Below are 23946 nucleotides of genomic sequence, written 5' to 3'. Positions count from 1 at the left end.
TGGAGAGTCTGAGGACTTCAAAAGATAATACTTTTCATAAAACCTCTCATACTTAAATTAGATGTCTCTCTCTCTCTCTCTCTCTCTCTGTGTATATATATATATATATATATATATATATGCTAACTTCTAAATAGTTATCTTTTGGTTTGTCTTTTAATGTAATTCGAAACACCTCCCCAAACATGAGACTTTGGTTATTGTAACTGTCAGCTATTGTCACAATAATACTGTGTAACAAGCTACCCTCAAACTCAATGCCAGAAAACCAATAAGCTTGTGGTAGGTCAGCTCACAGGTCTGCAGGCTGACAAATGCTGGCTGCTACGGCTCCAAGCTATGGTTGGTGTCAAGTCGGTACCACCATGCCTCTCTCAGCCTCTTTGGACCAACAGCAACCTGAGGCATATTCTCTTTTGGGAGCTGTGCAGGAGGGCAGGCATGACTGCTCAGGCACTTTCCAAGGCTCTCCTGGCAACAGCCACTAACGTTCTCTTGACCAAAGCAAGTCAAGTGGCCACACCCTCGCCCAAGGGGGTGAAGCACGCTCTGTCCACAGCAGGGATGTGTGTGTGTGTGTATTCATTGAATAACATTCCAAAATCATTGTTACTCTGGGCACAGTACTCTGTGTGCCTATGCCTACGTGAGGCCTATGTGATGTCATCCAGAATTTTCATCTAAACATGTTTTACTGATCATTTACTTACATTGTCCCATCCCACAAAACAGTAGAATCCCATTAGAATTTTCTGCTACCTAAATAACAAGTCACAGGTCAAATCACATCCCTCCATGAATATCACAAAACCCGATGTTATGAAGTCAGCCTATTATTCTTTGCCAGTTCAGTCCTTCAGCTTTTAAGCATTCCTACTCCAGGGTGGGAGGCGGGGAGGGGATTATTCTTTCCATTATCTTCGTGCAGTTGTGACTTAGTTCTGCATCATTTCCAACTTTTACTTTGCAAAAAATTTTTAGATTCAATTCCTGTTTATCTCACGACTCTGATATATCAGGCCCAAGGTAGGCATTTTTAATACACAAGCCCTTATTATTATTACTGTCAGTAACAATAACAGAATTGTTATCAATAACATTGGCTTCAGGCAAATGCCTGTAACTTTTTCATAAGCTAAAAGTAAAAATATAAGTATGAAGACAATTCATAGGAGAAGCAAAGTCTTATATTTTGGGGCATCCCCAGGAAAAAAACCCAGAAGATAAAGAGTTTGATTGTTAATGTATTCATTTCAGGACAAATCAGTTTAGGTAAAAAATATGACTGCTTGTATTTATCAGCATAATTTTACTTGCATGGATGAGGTGGAACTAGAACTTTTTTAAAACTACTTATTTCTTTTTCCTTTTTTGGCCATGCCACATGGCATGTAGGCTCTTAGTTCCTGGACAAAGGATTGAACCTATACTCCTTGCAGTGGAAAACTAGGAGTCCCAACACAGGACCACCAGAGAAGTCCTGGAACTAGAGCTCTTAAAGCCCCCCTGGGCTGGGCTGTGGCTGTGATCGTGTCTGGGCCCCAGTAGAGGATCCAGCCTCCAGCCAGGTGAGGCTTCCAAGGATCAAAGATTGTCTCTACCTGCCTTCCTTGCCATCACTTCCCCAGTGATGGGTAAGTGATGGGTGGACTTCAGGCTCACCCTGCCCACCCTGGGGCTTCACACAGAGCCTCTCTACAACAGGTAGGACAATATGCTTCCTAGACAGATGTATGGAAGAATGTTTAGGCTTTATCAGCTTGCTGACCCGAGACTAACTAAGCGTTCCTTTTGGGTCCTCTCAATGTTTACTGCGGGACACCCTCACTCTGGCCAGGTTTTCCTACTATGCGCTTCTACTTGCTGTTCACTACGAAGTTGGCACCACAAGAAAGACTGAACCAGCCAGAAGATGGATTGTACACTTGAGATCTGTAAGACAGAAACATGTTAGATCTGGCTACTGGGTTTCTCTTCCAGCCCACAAAATCCTACCCAGTTCTAAATGTAACCCAAATTGTGTGTGCCTCCAGCACAACAGTATAGGGTAACTCTCCTAGTGTGCTGGTTCTCATTGAAACCCAGGACCAAGGATATTTTCCAGGGAGGTGAGCCCCTCATGTGACTACCGTGCTGCGGACTGTTGGGTGGATCTGGGGCTGAATCAGGGAGGGAAGATGGAGGGGGAAACAACTGGAGAAAGAAAGGGAGGGGGTGGAGTGAAATAGATTGTATCATCTCTGGCTGAGTTAGAAGGAAGAAAGGGTTTAAAAGTAGGTGAATGAGGGACTTGCCTGGAAGTTCAGTGGTTAAGACTCTGCTTATATAGCAGGGAGTGCGGGTTCTATGCCTGGTAGAGGAAATTATGCTGCATGCATGCGTGTGTGCTAAGTCTCTTCTGTCGTGTTCGACTCTTTGTGACCCCGTGGACTCCTCTGTCCATGGGATTCTCCAAGCAAGAATACTGGAGTGGGTTGCCATGCCACCCTCCAGGGGATCTTGTCTTTTACGCCTCCTGCATTGGCAGGCAGGTCCTTTACCACTAGCGCCACCTGGGAAGCCCTCATGCCTCATGGCTCGGCCAAATAAACAAATAAATGTAGGTGAAAGAAAGTGGTTGTGGGGTGGGAGAGGGGCTGGGGAAACTGGGCCATAAATAATAGCAGTGAAAACGACTTTGTAAGGGCTACACTGAGTCTGCCAGTGTGTCCGAGCCTGAGGGGGCCAGGTGGGGTGGCTGGGGTCCCCCTGGTGCAGAACACCCTGATGGCTGTTGGGGTGGTGTGGGAAGCAGCCCCAGGGTATGTGGTACCCGCAGCATCTGTCATCTACAGTGGGCTTCAGAGGTCAGACAACTCCAGGTCATTAAAGATTCATCCAGCTCATGAAGTTCTACCACTTCAGTGCTGTGTAACTCACAGAGTGTTTGCAAATATTTAGAAGGAGATGCATTCGTGTATGTTCTTTGGAAGTGCCCCTGCAGGTACGGAAGAAACAGAGTGGAAAAGCTTAGGATGTCCCCCTGGATATCAGTTGTATGCTAAGAGATCCGTTCATTGTCTTCTTTGCAGCTCAGTTTATTTAATAGATAAGAAACAACCAGTCTCTGCACTTCATTTGATGGCTGACAGAGGAGAAATGGCAGGCGGTCCTACTTGGAAACGGCAAATGGTAACCGACAGTTAGAACAGACTGGGTTGATTTTCAAGGAAGGGTGATGGAATAGAACTGCAGCGGTTTTCATGGGAAGCTGATCTCTGTTGTCCCATTTAGGGGATAAATTATGCATTAGGGAGATTACAGAGCTGAATCAGGAGGCGGGGTAAGGGGGACAGAGGGGTAGTAAAAAAAGAAAAAAAAAGAAGACAACCCTGGAAAGCCCCTGTAATTAAAGTTGGCTGGAAACAGCACCGTCTCTCTCTCATGCCCACCTGCAGTGACCTTTGGGACTGAATGTGCAAGGGAGCTCCCAAAGGTAAGGGGGGCTTCCCGCGGCGGTGACAGCCCAGCTGGGGGGAGGAGGGGACATGGTGACTCCAGCGGCGGTGACAGCCCAGCTGGGGGGAGGAGGGGACATGGTGACTCCAGTCACCACTCCAGTGAGCTGTCACTTCTCCATCTGAGGCTGAAAAAGCACTAAGACCTGCTGTTTGAAATGTTGCCATGAATGGAGAGGTGATGTTTTTGCTACTCTCTTGTTTGACGCTGTAAATGAACACATGAGCAACTCTTATTGTGTGACCAGCAAAACAAGCTAAATACACCCAAGATACAGAGATGGGAGGAAGAAAATCATCCCTTGGAAAGAAGAACAGGGAAGGAATTTCTGATCTGACGTTCTGGCCAGGAAATCACCTCTCAAGAGGACAGGAAATAAATTTAGGAATTATGCACACAAATATTAATAAGAATTTTTCTTTGTAGTAATTGTATTTTTAAGACCAGAGGAAACAAGAGTTACACATTAATTTCTGTACTTGAAATGACTTCTATCCATGTATATTTACATATTCCATTGTATTTTGATGAAGAATTATAGTTCCTTTTCCACATCAAAAGAAACAGAATGATTACGACCAGAACAGACCCAGGAGAAAAGTTTACGCTCTCTAGAAAACTGAGCACAGAGAGGTTAAGTGACAGGCTCCAGGTCACACAGTCGTAGATGGTTCAGCAGGATTCAGACCTGCCAGGTCTGATTTGAGAACCAGGAGGGCATGGCAACCCACTCCAGCATTCTTGCCTGGAGAATCCCATGGACAGAGAAGTCTGGTGGGTTATAGTCTGTGGGGTCGCAAAGAGTCAGCCACAACTGAAGCAAATGAGCACGCATGCATGCTCATACCACTACACTGTATTTGCAGATGGATATAACATTTGAATCAGTTCTAATGAGGTGGATGAAACTGGAGCCTATTATACAGAGTGAAGTAAGCCAGAAGGAAAAACATAAATACAGTATACTAACGCATATATATGGAATTTAGAAAGATGGTAACCATAACCCAGTGTACGAGACAGCAAAAGAGACACTGATGTATAGAACAGTCTTATGGACTCTGTGGGAGAGGGAGAGGGTGGGAAGATTTGGGAGAGTGGCATTGAAACATGTAAAATATCATGTAGGAAACGAGTTGCCAGTCCAGATTCGATGCACGATGCTGGATGCTTGGGGCTGGTGCACTGGGACGGCCCAGAGGGATGGTATGGGGAGGGAGGAGGGAGGAGGGTTCGGGATGGGGAACACATGTATACCTGTGGCGGATTCATTTTGATATTTGGCAAAACTAATACAATTATGTAAAGTTTAAAAATAAAATAAAATTAGAAAAAAAAACTTGTTCTAAATACCTATATTTTAAATATATATATATATATATATATATATATATATATATATATATATATATATATTTGACTACTGTCGTGTTGGAGAAGACTCTTGAGGGTCCCTTGGACTGCAAGGAGATCAAATCAGTCCATCCTGAAAGAAATCAGTCCTGAATATTCACTGGAAGGACTGATGCTGAAGCTGAAACTCCAATACTTTGGCCACCTGATGTGAAGAACTGACTCATTGGAAAAGACCTTGATGCTAGGAAAGACTGAAGATGGGAGGAGAAGGAGACGACAGAAGATGAGATGGTTGGATGGCATCACTAACTCGATGGATATGAGTTTGAGCAAGCTCCTGGAGTTGGTGATGGACAGGGAAACCTGGCATGCTACAGTCCATGGGGTCACAAAGAGTCAGACATGACTGAGCTACTGAACTGAACTGATATAACACATTCCTAAAAAAATCCCTCTAACTGGCATTTTATCTGTATAATTAACTTCTGGAAATAACTAGATAATGAAAGAATTTTCATAGATATCAAAGAATATTTATAAATTATGAAAAAAACACTCACTTAAAAAAACATTTTATATCTGTGAATAGACCAGAGAATACGCTTTTTATTTTTCATAAGTTAAAGCATAAGATTTCCATGACCCAAGCCTGACCTGTCCCATGTTGCTCTGCCAAATGAAAAAGGAAGAATATATTAGATATAGCATAACAAGGGCTTTGTTCGGTGATTCATGCACTGGAATTTTAATGTTATACTTTTCTTACAAACATGCTTTTAATAAGGCAGTAAACTGTATTTAGCTAAAGATGAAAATAATTGATCCATTTCGGGCCATTAAGGCAGTGGATTTTTTTGTACTTTACTTTCATCCTACTTTTCATTTTCATGGAAAGTACAGAGGTAATAGCAGTTGAATTTCAATTAGTTTCAATTAATGCCATAAACTGTTATAATGTATTAGGCTGCTGGGTTCTATCTGAACCCCCGCCCCGCCAGCTAAACCCTCCAGGTTTTGTTTGCTGTTGAAAGCCAGTGATGTCAGCTCTTCGTCAGGATGCTGGAGCAGTTCTAATAGTTTAGGATAATTTACATCTATAAACCCATCCAACTCCAGAGCCCCCAAAACAATTTCCTTCAGACTGGACTCATTCCATCACAGAACAACTGTTTCTCCTTTGGAAGCAGAGGGAGGTATGATAAAACAGAACGGGGGTTGGAGGGGGGAGACTGGTGATACTTTAGGGGAGATGTTTGTGCATTTCCAAAGAGCAGAAATTCAGAGGAAAGTTAACTTCCTCTTAGTTAAAAAAAAAAAAATTCATTGTTTCTGCTACCTAGAATCCATCTGTCCTTCTAGAACAATCTCTCCACCATCCTCAGAACAAGCCCCTCTTCTTGAGTCCCTGGGCTTCAAGTTGGTCCTGGACTGTCCCAGGATTCAGGCTATGATTCTTGGGTGGACATTTGACTCAATCCCCACCCATGAGACACAGGAGATTTTTTTCTCACGGTCTTGGCCGAAGCGCCCTATCCTCGGTGCCCGCCTCCCTCCAACCCCACCCAGAATTACCGAGAAAAAGGAGAATTAGCACGAGGGAGCAAAAGCTAACTCTGATGAAAAACGTCCACATTCTTTCTGGCGTAATTAGGGACCAAGAGCTGACAGGCGGAGTGACGGTAATGGATGCGGGAACAAAACTCTGCTCCTCCATTTCATGGAGTGCCAACTTCTAGTTTCCTGCTTCAAATGCCATCAGCCCATTACTCATGTGGAAATAAGCTAGATGCGGTCTTGTGCCAACAGGACCACCAAATGGATCAAAGGTGGCTGCTTCCAGCCCTTCCCCGCCAGCATGGTGGCCCCCACCTCCAACCCCAATTCACCCTGCCGTGAACACCAGAGATGAGGGTTCTGCAGTGCTGTTGCATGCACAGCATCACCCTTGGGACCCCAACCTCTAAAAAGCAACCAGTTAAACCTGGACCGAGCTGGACACTTAAGTTCCCCCCTCACCCCTCCACTTGCCCATCTCATTGCTGCCCTTCACAGAGTCTGCCCGACCCCAGTTGTTGGGCCATGGGTTTTGGATACAAGTCAGACGTCCCCAGCCTCTCTCTTCCTTTGCTTATCCTGCCCTCCTTTAAGGCTGAGCCAAATCCTCCCTCCTTGGGGAAGCTGTCTCCAAACTTCACATTCTCCTGGGCTCCCATGAAGGCCATGGTGCCCCTCTACAACCAGACAGTTGCCTGGTGTACACGGATCCCTATCTTTTGTGTAGAGACCGTGCTAGACTGCACTATCGGTAGGACGGCAGGGGCTGAGATGTACACCCGGGGAACCTTCGTGCACAGCAACAACCCCATCGCACAGCAGTAGTGGTGGTTATATGACTGAACTCTTACCATGTAAGAGACATGACCCTGAGTTGGACGTGAAATAGCTTATTAATCTCGTTTGCTCCTCACAGCAGCCCATGTGAGGAAGATATCTGGAATGGGACTAATTGAATTCATCTGAATAGGGCTCTAATTATGGAAAAACAACAAAGAGAAAGAGCTTCCTCAAGGCAGGGGGTTAACGTTTTTCTTCCCAACTTCTCTTAGAGTCCTCTGAAAAGGCTCACTAGCCTAAGTTGAATGAACTTGGCTGGATCGGTTTCTCAGATGCCTTCCAGAGCCTGGGCCGGGCCTCTGACTGTTTAGACGACCCACTTGGGAGATGCCCCAGGAGTATTGTTAAGCAATGGACCTGGAAAGCAGCCTACTTTTAAGATAGGAAGCTAATGTCTACCAACTTCCTAACCTGTTCATTCGCAGACAAAAACAGGTATGAATGGGTTTTATGCAATGGCTAATAGGAGACATTCTTAAATCTTGCAAACCCATTTATTTCCCTCTAAGTGGGTACCAGAATGTCACCATCTTTGACCACTAGTTAAGGCAATGCGATAGCATGGATGCTCCTCCCCCATTTGAAAGCTAAGAACTTTTTGCTTTGGAATTTCTAAGTACTCTGCCATAAGCATTCGGAGTTAAGAACTTGCATTATAGAATATTGTACACATTGTACACTCATGAACACAGGCATAGAAATTCTTCTAAATATGTTAGCATTCTGATTCCAGGAATAAGGATATATGAATTTTCATCTCGACCCAGTAAGAATTATTCCAAGATGCAAAGTTAGTTCAGCATTCAAAAATCAATTAAGTTATGGACTCTGTGGGAGAGGGAGAGGGTGGGAAGATTTGGGAGAATGGCATTGAAACATGTAAAATATCATGTATGAAACGAGATGCCAGTCCAGGTTCAGTGCACGATACTGGATGCTTGGGGCTAGTGCACTGGGACGACCCAGAGGGATGGTATGGGGAGGGAGGAGGGAGGAGGGTTCAGGATGGGGAGCACATGTATACCTGTGATGGATTCATTTTGATATTTGGCAAAGCTAATACAATTATGTAAAGTTTAAAAATAAAATAAAATTTAAAAAAAGATACTTTTAAGTGGAAAAAAAATCAATTAAGGTAACTCAGCAAATTAACAGAGAAAGGAGAAAAAATTATTTATCACCTCAATAAATGCAGAAAAAAGCATTTAATAAAATTCAGCATTTATTTGTTGGACTGCAAGGAGATCCAACCAGTCCATTCTGAAGGAGATCAGCCCTGGGATTTCTTTGGAAGGAATGATGCTAAAGCTGAAACTCCAGTACTTTGGCCACCTCATGCAAAGAGTTGACTCATTGGAAAAGACTCTGATGCTGGGAGGGATTGTGGGCAGGAGGAGAAGGGGACGACAGAGGATGAGATGGCTGGATGTCATCACTGACTCGATGGATGTGAGTCTGAGTGAACTCCAGGAATTGGTGATGGACAGGGAGGCCTGGCGTGCTGTGATTCATAGGGTGGCAAAGAGTTGGACACAACTGAGTGACTAAACTGAACTAAAAACTAGAAACATCTAAAAGGCATACTTATAGATGAAAGTGATGTGGAAACTTTTCCACCTAAAATAGGAATGAGACAAGAAAGTCCACAATCACCATTCTTGTTCAACTGGTGGTCACTGACAGGGCAATATGGCCAAAAAGAAGGCTTAATAGGTCTACAGAGTAGAAAGAAACTAAAAAAAACAAAAATAACTTGCATTGCCACATGCAAAGGCCATTTTCTTGGTCAAAAGATTCCTGAATCCTAAACTCTCAAAACAGCCAACAGTTGATTAAAATATTACATTGTAATAGGACTGAGCACATTCCTAAGACATAATCATATTTTGTATTGAACCACTGGTTTTTGTGTTTTCAGCAAGTTTAAGTTACATTTTGAGGTCTGGACTTGATGAAATGGGTCCCTGGTGGCTCAGCTGTTGAAGAATCTGACTGCAGTGCAGGAAACCTGGGTTGATCCCTGGGTCGGAAGATCCCCGGAGAAGGGAATGGCTACCCACTCCAGTATTCTTGCCTAGAGAATCCCCATGGACAGAGGAGCCTGGCAGGCTATAGTCCATGTTGTCGCAAAGAGTTGAATGTGACTGAGCGACTAAACAACAAAGACAACGATGTCACAGATCGTATGGATAAAGGAAGGGTTCTGAAAACTCTGATTCACCTATTTTTGTAAATAAAGTTTTATTGGAACATGACTGTGTTCCAATAAACAGTGTTCCAAAACAGTCATGCTCATTCACTGACACATTGTCAGTGGCTGCTATCTCGCTACAGCAGCAGAGTTGGGTAGTTCGAACAGAGACCATATGCCCTGCAAAGTCTAAAATTTTTACTGTCTGGCCCTTTATGGTAAAAGTCACTGATTCCCTAAGTGTACTTAGGTCATAGGGCAGTGATTAAAGAACAACTAAAATATTGAAACAGGTTTAAATACATACAGATCCAAACTGAAAATAATACCAAGTGTTAATGCAAATATTAAAATACTTCATCAAGTTTTAATCTGGGTTCCCAGTATACAGCTATATATATGTAATTACATATATGTGTGTTGGAGAAGGTGATGGCACCCCACTCCAGTACTCTTGCCTGGAAAATCCCATGAACGGAGGAGCCTGGTGGGCTGCAGTCCATGGGGTTGCTAAGAGTCGGATATGACTGAGCGACTTCACTTTCACTTTTCACTTTCATGCACTGGAGAAGGAAATGGCACTCCACTCCAGTGTTCTTGCCTGGAGAATCCCAGGGATGAGGGAGCCTGGTGGGCTGCCATCTATGGGGTCGCATAGAGTCAGACATGACTGAAGTGACTTAGCAGCATATGTGTGTATATATATGTATCTCCCACACCTGCCCAAAGGTTCCAGACCCCCAGTTGGTTTTATGGGTTATTCCTGTCTAATTTTTAGATGCAAAGTATTTCTGACCCCAGAAAAATGTGGAAAGCTTCCCCAAAACATTTTGTGAGACTGGCATACCCTCAATTCCAAAACTTGACAAGTCGAGCATAAAAGAGAAAACAGGCCAATCTCACGTATAAATTTTGATTCAAATAACCTATAAGTATTAAAAAATTGAATTCAGTAATGTATTGAATGTTCTTTGATATCTATTTCTTTATTTGTAATGAAATAAGTGTAGGAACTTGAGAGTTAACCAAAAAGTTCCACTAAAAATTAGAAGAAAGTATATAATTTAATATATTAATTATAATAACTAACATTGATTATAACAACTAACATTAATTACAATGTGCTGTGCTAAGGTGTTCAGTCGTGTCTGACTCTTTGCGACCCCCATGGACTGTAGCCCATCAGGCTCCTCTGCCCATGGGATTTTCCAGGCAAGAATACTGGAGTGGGTTGCCATGCCCTCCTCCAGGGGATCTTACCGACCCAGGGATCAAACCTGCATCACTTACATCTCCTGCACTGGCAGGTGGGTTCTAATTAGTCATAATAACTAACATTAATTATAATACTAACAAGATGAAATTATATTTAAATAAATACATTACATAGATTAATATATTTGATTGGATATATACTGATTCCCCATACTCCTGTCACTTAGTGATCCTTCTATCCCTGGACTGAGTTGAAGGCTGGATTAGAAGACCAGCCCATTGCAGGTAGTTTATAACCTGACCAAGGCCCTGATCCTCTCTGTGCTTTCAGTAAAATGAGGAGGCTGCAGAAAGTCACCTCTAAAAGTGGACTCCCGGGTTTCAAGACAAACCGGCAGCGAGGCCCTGTTCTGGTTATTCTATTAGTCGAACAATTTCCATGAACCCAAGTGGGAGAGAGGAAGACACTTAAGACGACGCTTCTGAGTGGCAGAGGCATTTGTACAAATGCTTTCCCCTCTCTTTTGGATGCAAAAAGTGGCAGGCGACTCGACTGTGAGCGTCTGTGGGAACGACTGTGCGGGCAACCACGATGGAGAACAATGGGTGGTGAGAGAAAAGAGCCCTTACGACTCAGACCTTTCTTTTTCTTCCGAGGTCTTTTCAGCCTCACAAAAGGAGACATATTTTCCATATAATTGCTAAACATGTTTGCTTATTAAATTATTCTTTAATTAGTTAATGATTTTAGCCATGCTTTGCTCTTCGGATATTCATTTCGTGTAATAAAATAATTATAGATAATTAAACTATCTCCAGCCCTTTTCTTTCCCCCGGCAAACATGCTGGGTATCCAAAAATGACAACAAGTTGTAAATTAATCTGGAAAACAAAGCATGACAGATGAATGATTTGGTTGGAATTAATTAGGCACTAATTATACACTGGAACTAGATGAAGAATAAGACTCATTATGGAAAGAAAACGCTGTTCTGAAAAGATGCACGGGAACCAGCATCCTTACCTTCGGCCGTGATGGAGTTGTTCTTGATCCAGGCCAGGGCCCTCAGGCAATCCTCCTCATCGTTGAGGGTGAAATGATTGCAGGGAATTGGGCCGGTGTACCGCCGCAGGCAGCTGTTTGAAACCTCTCTGTTGGTCGGATGGAGGCTAATATCCACCTCCGTCGGGCATGGGACCTGAGGTGCATTACAGAAAGATGCTTATTTCGGTGGTAACAGGTGAAGCGTTCAAACAGTAATTAATTCATTGACTCACATAAAGAAAGCAATGCCCAGTACAGGTGTGCCTTTTTCCATCTCCAGATAGAATCAGGTTGTAATTTAAAAAACAACAAAACAAAACAAAAACCAGATGGGTGAAGTGGCCACTTGGAGCTAATTCTCAAAAGGAACTGCCCTGGTCATCTTGATGCTGCATAACAAATTATTCCGAAGCTCGGTCATGAGAAACCGTTAGGAGGCTCCCAGGTTCTGGAGGTCAGCCATGCAGACAGGGCCAAGGTGGGGGACAGTAGGTCTTTTCGGAGAGCTCAGCTGGGAAGACCTGAATGCTGAGGGTACAGACTTGACGGCCAGGGGCTGGAATCACCTGGAGATGAATTCAAGCCTTTTTCTTTCCCCAAGAAGATAGGGTGGGTGTTTAAACAGATGACAAATCATTATCAGCCTGTGTCTAGAGGTTGGTCCCAGCTGGGGCAGGGGACATGATGCCACATGAACACCGTGTGGCTTGAGGTCCCTCACGACTGGGTGGCTGGGTTCCAGGGCACACGTCCTGGGAGAGGTCAGCAGTCCAGAGGGCTCACAGTCTTCTTTAACCTGGTCCTGAGGAGTCCAGCAGGGGCTCTCCTGCCAGGTTCAGTCACGGAGCTCATCATGAACAAATCATGGCTCATCATGAAGCTCTGGCCAGGGTCAAGGGAAGGGAAACCAGGATCCACCTGCTCCCATAGGCGGGACGGGGCCATGGAAGAGTCTGTAGAACTGCATTTGATGTGGCCATTTTTGGTAAAAAAACAAAAAACAAACAAAAAAAACCTGCATAGAAGCAACTGTATCAGGGATTGAAAGTCAAGTGCACAGAGGGTTGAGGCGCTAAATGAGGGAAGTGGGCTACCACTTACTTGTGAAAATTATTGGCTTCTCTCTCACTTTTTCAAAGAAGTATTCCTCCCCAGCCTTGCCCCCTCTCTCTCTCCCACTCAGTGCAGAGCCCTTCCAGTATAATTCCTGTTCCCTGACTTTTGACACAGACACGAGTGAAGACGGGTGCTTTCCTCTGCCATAGGGAAAGGAACAGCACCACATGATCACAGATGCTGGCTGGCTCTGGTCCTCATTGTCCAGGATGCTGTGATGAGCTGGATGGCCCGGACCCCAGCCACAGTGTTCAACCTTGACTCAGCTCCATCCAGTCATTGCCAGGGTAGTCGTGGGGTTCTGGTTGGCCAGATACCATCTCTCAAGAAATGCCAGATACTTGGGTCTTTTTTTATGTGGACTCTTGATTTGTTCATTATTTTGGTTCAAATGAAAATCAGACAGGCGCTGTCATGGAAGCCAAGTTAAAGGGCAGAGTGAGATGAGTGTGCCTGGTGGCCCCCTTGCTGCCCTGCTGGGTAGCATTTGGCGGCCAGGTGGAGATTATGGGAGATGATGAGGCTGGAACCCATGGCGAAACACCCAGGCAGCCTGGCTTTTATCAGAGAAGCCAGTGTCCTGCGCGCTTGTGGCCTGAGGCCTAAGGGTATGAGACCAGACTCCTACGGCTACAGAGGGCAAAGTGTTCACTGGCTGCAGAGACCAACATGGGCTTCAAAGAGTCTCTTCATCCCCTGAGGACCACCGGCAACCCCTGGCCATGAGGGGGATGTGAATGCCGGATGGTTGCCTGAGCATGTGGGGCTTCACTAAACCCCAGATGACATCTGGAGAACTTGCTGGTATATCCTTCCTCAAGAGAAATAGTAAAGTCTGACTACACGACTGTGATGTATGTAATTCAATTTCAAGTGGGACTAAAGAACAAAAAAACAGAATCAATTTTTAAACCTGGATGTCTTTTCTCTGTGAGGAGGCTGGCCAGAAACTATGGTCATTTATCACAACTAAAGGGCTTCCCAGGCAATGCTAGTGGTAAAGAACCTACCTGCCAGTGAAGATGTAAGAGATGTGGGTTTGATCCCTGGGTTGGGAAGATCCTCTGGAGAAGGGCATGGCAACCCACTCCGGTATTCTTGCGTGGAGAATCCCCACCGACAGAGGAGTCTGGCGGGCTGCAGTCCACAGTGCCGCAAAGAATCAGACACGACTGAGGCAATTTAGCATGTGCGTATGGAAATGGCAACCCACTCCAGTGTTCTTGCCTGGAGAATCCCAGGGACGGCGGAGCCTGTTGGGCTGCCGTCTATGGGTCACACAGAGTCGGACACGACTGAAGCGACTTAGCAGCATGCATCACAACTAAACTTGTGGTGGCAATCTCTTATTAGCAATATAATTTATTTAGCAATATGACGGTAAAATTCTGGTATTAATCACACTCGCGGCCGGTATAAAGCAATCCACCGGGGGCTTTGGTGAGTGACTTAAAGTGCACAGTGTGGAATACTGTGCCTTAGAGGTTTTAAACTTTATCAGAACTACAACAAGGATTGTATTGATAGTTAAGATAAAATGAAATTGGGGTAGCATATCAGTTTAGTAAATCATGCTTTAACAAATCAGGAAAAATCCTTGGCAGAAAAAGGCAAAGCTGAAGCGCAAACTGAGAGCTGTTCAATTTATAAAAGAACTTATCATTCCAGATAGTGTGTGCTCAGATGAAAGAGAAAAAAAAAACACACACAGAAAAGAGGGGAAAAAGGAATAAGGTCAAAAATGAAAATCAGTTTGCTGCAATCCTGTGATGTAACTGTTGCCTAAAGATTCGTATAATTCTTCTGTGCACGAAGCAGGTGGAGTTGTTTTTGCACATTTCTAAACTATAAAGAATTAGAAATTAAAGGGATAACGTATTTTCATATTTGCACAGTGGCATGTCACAAAACAGGCAAAACTCAAGCTAAGTTTTTTAAGCTTGGAATTTTTAAGTTCCCAAACTAGTTAAGTTGCCCACACAGAGTTTAGCAGAACTCGATACATCAGAAAGGATATATGGGGGAAAATCATATGATGTCGTCAGTGAAAGGAGGGAGTAAAGTTCAATAGGAGGCCATTCAATGTAGAAGCCCATCCGTACCAGCTCCCCAAAGCAGAGGTTCTCTGCCACCACTAACCTGGCACTGAACTGTGACTGGAGAGAAGCAGGGGACTTCCCAACCACTCCAGTGATTCGGGACTGAGCATCACCTGCTGGTGGGAGCCTGTTGGCCACCCTGATCCCAGCAAGTTAATTAACATGGCAGCAGAGGATGCTGCTGGCCTACCCATTATTCTATCTCCCTTTCTTTCTTAGGAATGGATTCCTGGGACATATGCCCAGTTGGAACATTTCCCCACTTATGACCTAAGAAGTCAAGAGAGATAAGCAGGCATCCTTGATGAGGGATGGGGTAGAAGCAGGAGGGAAGAGGGCAGTGGGAAAAGTCATTTTGCCCTAGTCCTTCCTTCTTCCTGCCTCTTGCACATGAAATGGCCGGAACCACAGCAGCCACAACAAGATGCTGAGGATAGAAAAACATTCTAAAGGCAGAATAACAAAAGACAGAGGGTCTGGGTTCCTGATGACACCTGGAAGCCACTTTATCAGAACTGAGTTGCTTTTCTCCAGATATTTTTAATGAAAGAAAAAAACTTTAAACAACAACAACAACAACCTATTTATCTGACTCTAGCTATAAATATTGGAGAAGGCAATGACACCCCACTCCAGTACTCTTGCCTGGAAAATCCCATGGACAGAGGAGCCTGGAAGGCTGCAGTCCATGGTGTCGCTGAGGGTTGGACACGACTGAGCGACTTCACTTTCACTTTTCACTCTCATGCACTGGAGAAGGAAATGGCAACCCACTCCAGTGTTCTTGCCTGGAGAATCCCAGGGATGGGGAGCCTGGTGGGCTGCCGTCCATGGGGTCGCACAGAGTCGGACACGACTGAAGTGACTTAGCAGCAGTAGCAGCTATAAATATTAAGTTCCAGAATTTGTGTGTTGTGAAAACTTTTAAAAGCCATCAAGGGTAACCTCTGCACCACAGCTTTGGGAGAGAGCAGGAAGGAAAGGGGAAGGAGGAAGGAAGGGGAAGGAGACACGGAAAGAGGGAGAGAGGAGAGAGAGAGGCAAGGACAAAGAACTGGAGCCAGACTACCTGGGCTCTAACCTTAGCCCCTAATCTGCCACCCTGCTGTGACTGTGGACAATCTGTCTTGTCTGACCTTGGGCCTCAGCCTCACGGCACCTCAGTTGCCTCATCTGTGAAACGGGGATTCTTGCATTTCTCCAGTTAGTTCTGCTTTGCTGGATGTGACTGCTCCTAACAGCTGTATGAATTTGCCTGACACCTTTTGCTGTTGCCCCTTGTATCTATTTTTTCGCTCTTACCCTCTGGCTGCCCATCTTTGCCCCACCTCCTGGCTTCCCCAGAGTACTGCCTCGTGGGGAGTCCCAGCCACGGTTTTCCCATGGCCACGCTGACTCATCTGACTTCAGGCTGACACTTTTGTCCTTCCTCTTTTTGAGACGACCCACAGCCCGGTGCGGGGGCAGGCCTCTCTTGGTCTGCATGATGTGCCAAGAGCCGTGGAGGGGGCCCGGGGACCCCAGTTGTAAGCTCTTGCACACAGTTTTTTCAGCACCAGTGTGCGCTCAGCAATCAAAATAACCAATCCATACATGGGCTTTGGGGGAGGGGTTAGAGGGGGCTGAATGTGAACCAGAAAAATCTTCATCTTCCAAAATAGAAAGGCCATAGCTCATATGAGAAGTCGACCAATCAAGGGAAAACTACAAACACATTTTTGTGAGTTCTGGGGAGCAACCCATGAAGACTGAATAATGGAAATGCCTTGGAATGGTTGACCCTGGAGACAGGGCTTGAAAGTAGAGACTAGCCCTCCTCATGTGAAACACTGCAGCACAGTGTAGCCTGAGCATGGATTTTCTCATTAAAAGAAAAAAAGTGTGGTGGATCTGGATATCAAAAATATTGCACGATATTTTAGACTGATCCATGCCATTTACAAGTCAGATTAGAGGTTAAGGTTTGCAATTATATTTTATAACAGATATAACATATAGTCTTTTTGCTTACTTTCACCAGTTTGTTAGTATTTTTTTTTAAATCACAGCATTGGGACAAAACCATGAGAGATTGGAAGAGAAGTAAATAGGGAGAGAAATAAGAGCTGGAAGTGCCCAATGAATTCAGCTGCCTTTAAAAAATATCAGCTTATGTACCTTTAATTTTCATGTCCTTCTGGAAAAATTAATTTGGAACACTCTTGATCACGTCTTCATTTCATGTTGCCCGGTGTAAAAAGGGCAAGAGCTTAATGTGCCACAGACGAAAGCCATGGGGCAGCTGGGCACACATGGACAGGCGCCCCAGACTCTGGACAGCTGGCCGGGCCTCCTCTCACATTTTCCCAAGTCCACGGTCACAGGGAGCAGCTGGAGCTCTGAGGTGAGGCGGGGGACAGAGGAGTGCTTGGTGTTTTCTTCTGATTTCATGTTCAAAAAAGAGGAATATTTAAGGACCTCATTTATTTTTATAAATAAAAATCCAGAAAAAAAAAATCCTTTTCTACACTTTGAGAACTGGATTTCTTTAAAAGAAGAAGGAGAAGCAGAAGGGGAGGAGGAGGTAGGAAGAAAAGATATCACTCAGAGGTTGATCCAAGCTGGACCATCAGGGGTTCCCTTGATGGCCTTGGCCTCACCTGGAAACAAGTCAGAACTGAGGTTTCTCAGCCACACCCGTCCCCACCCCACCACCTGCTGGCATCTGCATTTTAACGAGATGCACAGGGGATTTTTGTGCATATGACAGCTGGAGAAGTGCTGCTCTAGAGTAAGATGAGGTTCTAGAATGTTCGAGTCCATAGTTCTCCAACCTAGCCTTAAATCAGTGTAAGTTCAATGCATGAAGCAGGGCACCCAAAGCCGGTGCTCTGGGACAACCCAGAGGGTGGGGAGGGAGGTGGGAGGGGGCTTCAGGGTGGGGGGATACACGTATACCTGTGGCTGACTCATGTTGATGTATGGCAAAAACCATCACATGTTGTAAAGTAATTATCCTCCAATTAAGTTTATTAATTTTTAAAAAAAAGAATCAACTGGGAGCTTCAAAAAAAAAAAAAATACTGATGACTGGGTCCCACTCACCCCAGAATAATTAAAACAAAGCCCCTGGGAGCAGGGCCCAGCCAGGGTTTATTTCAAAAGTGCCCCAGGTGTACTCAACCGGTAACTGCGGCTCAGTGATCGAAGTAAGTGATGCTCAGCATTGCCGGGCTGTCTGTCCTCACCATGACCACCAGCTCAAGCATGAATGAATCCCCATGGTAGCCTGGGACAGGACCAGGAAAATATGACCAGTGTTTGCGTGGGACATGGTGGAGGGGGTGGATAACTCCATATAAACCCAACTTGGAGCCTATCCAGTTCCTCGGGGGAAATGTAGCAAAAAGACTCCATCATCTAAATCTCTTTCCATCAAAGAGATGACCTATTTCTGCACAAAATGCTGCTGCATTGCAGTGAGAACGTTCAAACTCAGCTTCAGTCACATCCTGGAGCATTTTCCTCGAGTAGGGTTTGAGAATTAAACCCAGATGGAGAGCATGGTCACCAGGAAAGCCACCAGCCACACTCCCTAGAGCTTTGTAACCAAGACACACAATAGCACAAGGGTGACAGAAGGTGTGCATGTCTGAAATACTTTCTTGCAAGCCTGGCACCATCACCAAATGTTAAGCTCTTGAAAATGTTAGTTGCTCAGTCGTGTCTGACTCTTTGCAACCCCATGACTGCAGCCCACCCGGCTCCTCTGTCCATGAGATTTTCCAGGCAAGGATACTGGAGTGGGTTGACATTCCCTCCTCCAGGGAATCTTCTGGACCCAGGGATTGGACCCACGTCTCCCGCATTGCAGGTGGATTCTTTACCATCTGAGCCATCAGGGAAACCGTAGGCTGTTGAGGCAAAGTTAATTTCCTGTAGATGCATGACAGGCTGCTTCTGGATTCCGCTCTGGTGAGTGGCAAGTGTTCGACTTTGGGACCACAGCTTCAAGGATGGCATTTCTCCAGTTTGCTGTGGTTTTCACCCTTGGGAAGAATGCTTTCTTGGAATGGGGTTTCCAGGAGGACTCAGTTCTGGTCACGCGTGCAGATGGGAGGCACACTCTTGGCCCTGGGATGTGGGCCCAGCCACCCCGTGACCCATACCCCCGCCCCACTTCCCTCAGCCCTCAAGAGCTTCCCTGGTACTGCCGTCCGGTGCAGAGGATGAGGTGGTCATAGAGCACGACTTTCTCTCTCGAAACGACGACCTGCTTGGCTGCTCGGTCTATGGCGGTCATCTTAGCAACCACCACGTTGACCCAGGAGCACAGCGACATCAATTCATGATCTCTGTCATTATAGCAGTGGCTGCGGAGAGAGAGGCTCCAACAGTGACATTTGAGCAGCTGACAGCAGGCGTTAATTAGACATCTGGCGAGCTGGTTCAGGGCCCCTGGTGGGCCAAGCCCATGCTCTTGCTGAGAACTTACCAGGATCTGGGCAGGCTAGGAGATTTGTCCTTGTGGAACATTTAGTCGCCAATTGACATCTTCCTATTAAAGCTAAATTGTTTTGCTTGGGGTAGGCCGGTCCACGCCAGGGAGGGTGCACGCACACCTGTGTGTGTGTGTGTAATCATTTCTAATACTCTTCCTTCCAATGCATGGCTGGTGTAAATTTACTTTAGCTGTTGAACTGTCACATTGACAACTGTCATCTTGTCATATTGACCACAGACTCGGAGTGAATGAGGATGAAGAAAGTGACACCTGAGGATCCCCAAAGGCAGGGGTTGAGGCCCCACAAGTCTGCGAAGGCTTTTTGATAAATGACTCATATCCAGAATAAGCATATGGATTCATGCCCAAACAACAAAACACATTTTATTTAAAGAAGGTGTCAATTGGGGAATTATGTTTGCATCCAGTACAATCCCTGGGGACTTTGGGGAGTCCCTCCTAATGACTAAGGTGATTTATAGGGAACCTCTGCTTCCATAAGAGCAGGTCCAGGATGGACAGGTTTGCTTCTCTGGGTTCTGTTTGAGGATGAACACAACACTGTAGTGGGAGAAAAGTAGATTTCCTGTGGCTTTGGGTTTATTTAGATTTCTGTAAGGGCTGTTTCCAGAATCTTCTGGATGGTGTGACCCTCAGGTACAGGATGTTTTAATAACCCTGTTCTGAAGACCGAGAGTGCAGAAGAGCAGAACACTGAGAGTTTGTTTAAACCCAGGCTTCCCCGAGCCAGGGTCTGTGTCCCTGCTCTGTTGCCAAGGAGACTGGGTCCCGGGGACTCTGCACCCCTTCTCAGAACCTCACCATCTCCACCTCCGAGCAGGAGGTGATGACCTCTCCTCACCCACCTCAAGGGTTGTGAGGGATGGGCATGAGAATGTAAGAGATGCTGTCCGGTCAAGTGGGATGCATATGTGAGGAGTTATTAGTCCAGATAATGTTAACGATACACAACCCTGTTTACTCTGCTTAGAGGCAAACAGGATTCTGAAGTGGTAATGGGAGAACATTTTTTCTTTTTGATCCATGCGTAGAGTCTGCTCGCACCACACAAAAAGAACCCTGGTAATGGATACACATTAGACCCTGTTACGGGGCCTGTGAAAGAGAAGCGAGTCTGGGCTTTGTATCTCTCCATGCAACAACACTTAAAAAACAAGAAAATTTCTTCTTAATAAGAAAAGAAAATAGGGGGCTGACCTGTCACGGGAAAATAACAGATAGTGAGATGAAATTCTTTTTTAAAAAGCCATGTTGGTAGCTTTATAGGAAAACAGGATGTTTCATTGATTTCGTACATTCACGAAGAGACCCATGAAGGGCTGTTCCTACTTGGGACATCATCCATTCCTAATAGAGTGGTACTGTCAGCCATCCAAGATGGGAAAAAAATTAAATTTCCTTAACGCACAGGGATTTGTCACATGAGGATCTGCTCAAAGATGCAAGTTCTCAGGGGAAATTTGAGAAAGGCTAAGATGAATGTTATTTGTAATGACAGTCGGTCAGCAGTGTTGATAATTTCAGAATTCAGATCTGAAGCTCTGTCCAACAGGCTGGCACTCAGAAACACTGGGGCTTTAGGAAACCTCAAGAAGCATGGAAAATGTGGGATGCTTCCTTTTACAGCCTGTGACCACACAGAATGACATTTCTCAGTTTAGGACATCACTGGGCAGGCGATGCCCATCCGTTTTGGATATTATAAACCATTCTGGATCTCCTTTAATTTACCTATCAGGTAGGTGAAGCTAGATACTGGAGCCTGTAAGTGTTCTGCCTGTAAAATTATTTCCTAAGCAGAGTAAACAAATATTAAGATTCTCACATGGCAGGGACTGTCTCAAGGCTTGGAGACCAGAGAAATATCTCCACTAGGGTTCTCTGGGAGACAGAGAAGAAACCAAAGAAGGGAGGTCAATGAAACTTCATGTTTCTCAAATGAGCTTGACCCTGACACAGAAATAATGTGAAAATTTGTCTTCGTAGAACATTCTGGAGACAGGTAATAAGGAGGAGGGGGAAAAAAAAGTAGAAATGCAGAGTGGCCAGCTGGCTTAAAGTTGCAGTGACCTCAAACCTAGAGATCGGAAGTCTTAGCCTAAGGTCCCAGGTGCAAAATTAGGAGTGAACTCCAGTGGAATATTAATAAATGTAAGTGTGGTGAAGACCTGCATTTCAAGGAATTGGAACCCTACAGGATCGGAAAGGACCTCAGAGGCTTTCAGGAGGGTTTACTGTGACACTCCCGGAAGAAGGAGCATCGAATTACCCTTCAGTGGTTCAGAGCGGATCGTCTAGTTAGCAGCTTTCTCCCTCTGCCTGTTCCCCCTCCCTCCCAGTGCCCTCCTTTCTGTTGCATCCCCGGGTAAGTCATTAGCACTTCCACCAGAGGCTGGACGGTGTGGGAACACGGGCAAGGGAACAAAACATGGCTCTTCAAAAAATAGTAATGGCAATAATAAATCCAAACACTGGTTATGGAAAAGTTCAGAATTTGTATTAGGTTGGCCAAAAGGTTCATTCAAGTTTTTCCAGGAGCTAGTATGGAAAAACCCGATTGAACTTCTTGGCCAACCCAATATTTAGCATGAGGAATTTGAATAATTAGATTTACAGATGTCAGCGCACTTGCTATTTTTTAACTCCATGATCAGAAAGTTTCCTATATTGTGATCTGAGGACCATTTGAAAGGCAGCATCCTGTTGTTTCTGTGTTGTAGCTTCTGTGGGTTAGGACATGCTGGTCCCCATCCAGAAGCATCTTATATGGCTATGTTATCTAGTCCCTATCTACACCCTGGTGGAGGGGACTTTGCTAGGTACTTTTTGAAGGTAACCATTATCCATTTGACATAATTTACTGAGCACCTGCTAAGTGTCGAACATTGTCCCAGACACTGGGACCAATCAGCGAACAAAAAGGCAAAAAATTCTGGCCCTTGCAGAGTTTGCAATATAGCTGAAGGATTCGGAATCAACCATTTTAAAGGCAAATTGTATATTTACAAGGATTTCAGTAATAAGGAAGAGAGCAGAGGAAGAGGACTGGAGTGTCCTGGAGAATTGGTTGCAGACAATTGGGTGGTCAGAATGGGTCTCGTGGAAAAATATAAGTTGCTCAGTGGTGTCCAACTCTGCAACCCCATGGACTGTAGCCCACCAGGCTCCTCTGTCCACAGAATTCTCCAGATAAGAATACTGGAGTGGGTTGCCATGCCCTTCTCTGGGGTTCCTCCCAATCTAGGGATCAAACCTGGGTCTCCTGTAATGCAGGCAGATTCTTTACCATTTGAGCCACCAGGGAGCAAAGACCTCCAAGGTGGGGACTTGCCTCTTGTGTTCAAGAATCATCAAGGAGACTGGTGAGGCTACAGTGGAGAGAACAAGGGCAAACGTAGTGAAAAAGGGGGTTAGAGGTGTCAGCAGAAAAGGACAGGCTTCAGACTGGATGGAGCATCTGGAACTTTCTGTGATGACAGAATCCTTCTGCAGCTGGCCTGTCTGATAGGAGAGCTACGAGTTACACGTGGCTAGTCGGCCACTTGAAAAGTGGCTCAAGTAATTGAAGGGCTGAACTTTAATCCCCCTGAACTGTAATTAATTGAAACTTAAGCAGCCACATGCGGCATGCAGTTGCCACGCTGGACAGAGCAGCTCCTGGCTGCTGAGAGTTGACATGATCTGATTCATGTTTTTGCAGCCTTTTTCTGGCGACTGGGCCGATAGCATGGATGGGGGAGGGCGGGGGGAAGAACAGGGGCTGAGGCACCAGGTGACTGAGTGCTAGCCACACGCAGGTTCCTGCAGAACCAGGCTGGCAGAGTGTCACTATCTATCTCTTCTCTTCTGAAACACACCTGGCCTGGAGACTGACAGAAAACCTTGGACAGGCAGACTGAATTACATTCCTCGTGAGACAATGATTGGGAACACCAGTATTTCCTGGGAATTGTGTCATTTGGAAAAGACAGAAAGTGAGGAAGGGGTGTGCATGGATCGACTGTCCTCGCTCAGCCAGAATTTGGCGTTAGACTGATTTTAACCCAAAACTCCAGTGAGCCTGGTTTAGCCAAGCACAATCCACAGTCAAATCCCTCAAAGCACAGATGAAGTCCCCTTTGTGGTGGGGGCAGAATCTGAACCCCATCGACTTGGCTCCAAACCCAGACCCTTCTGATGGTGCTCTGATGATGTCCTTACCAAAACTCTGAAGTTTATAGTCTGGTTTTAAAAGTACTGGGTCAAAATGAGCCTGGTTCTGCTGGCAAGGTGGCTGCTGTTTTTGTCACTGTTTGACAGCAAAATCAGCCTTTTTAACAGAGGAAAGATGATCTTCACGGATCTAAAATTAACATCCACCCCCGCCCCGCCCCAACTCCCATTGAGAACAATTTCCTCCCTCCTTCCTGGAGAAACAGGCACATTGTTTCTAGAGGTAGGGAGCCTAATCATGCCTGTACCCACGCTTTGCTCAGGAAATTAAAATGAGTGGAAGCTGAGTGATAATGAAATGGCATTTTCTAGAAAG

General features: G+C 45.3%; 1 protein-coding gene and 1 non-coding gene across 2 annotated transcripts in view; both read right to left on the bottom strand.

Annotated features, from left to right (window-relative positions):
* The window catches only part of CFAP61 (cilia and flagella associated protein 61), a 246527-nt gene that overhangs the window by 60222 nt on the left and 162359 nt on the right, over window positions 1–23946 (bottom strand). The window contains 2 exon segments of the mRNA XM_059892834.1: window positions 11679–11853; window positions 19074–19266. Of these exon segments, the coding sequence (XP_059748817.1) occupies window positions 11679–11853; window positions 19074–19266 (368 nt within the window).
* MIR2285AX-1 (microRNA mir-2285ax-1) lies at window positions 21927–21986 on the bottom strand. The gene has a single exon (NR_162244.1). It is a non-coding gene; the product is annotated as a microRNA mir-2285ax-1 (primary transcript).

This window comes from Bos taurus, chromosome 13 (genome assembly GCF_002263795.3).
Source record: "Bos taurus isolate L1 Dominette 01449 registration number 42190680 breed Hereford chromosome 13, ARS-UCD2.0, whole genome shotgun sequence".
In the NCBI taxonomy this organism is placed as follows: Eukaryota; Metazoa; Chordata; class Mammalia; order Artiodactyla; family Bovidae; genus Bos; species Bos taurus.
The sequence above is the reverse complement of the archived record's forward strand: the minus strand, read 5'-3'. Positions and strand labels throughout refer to the sequence as shown.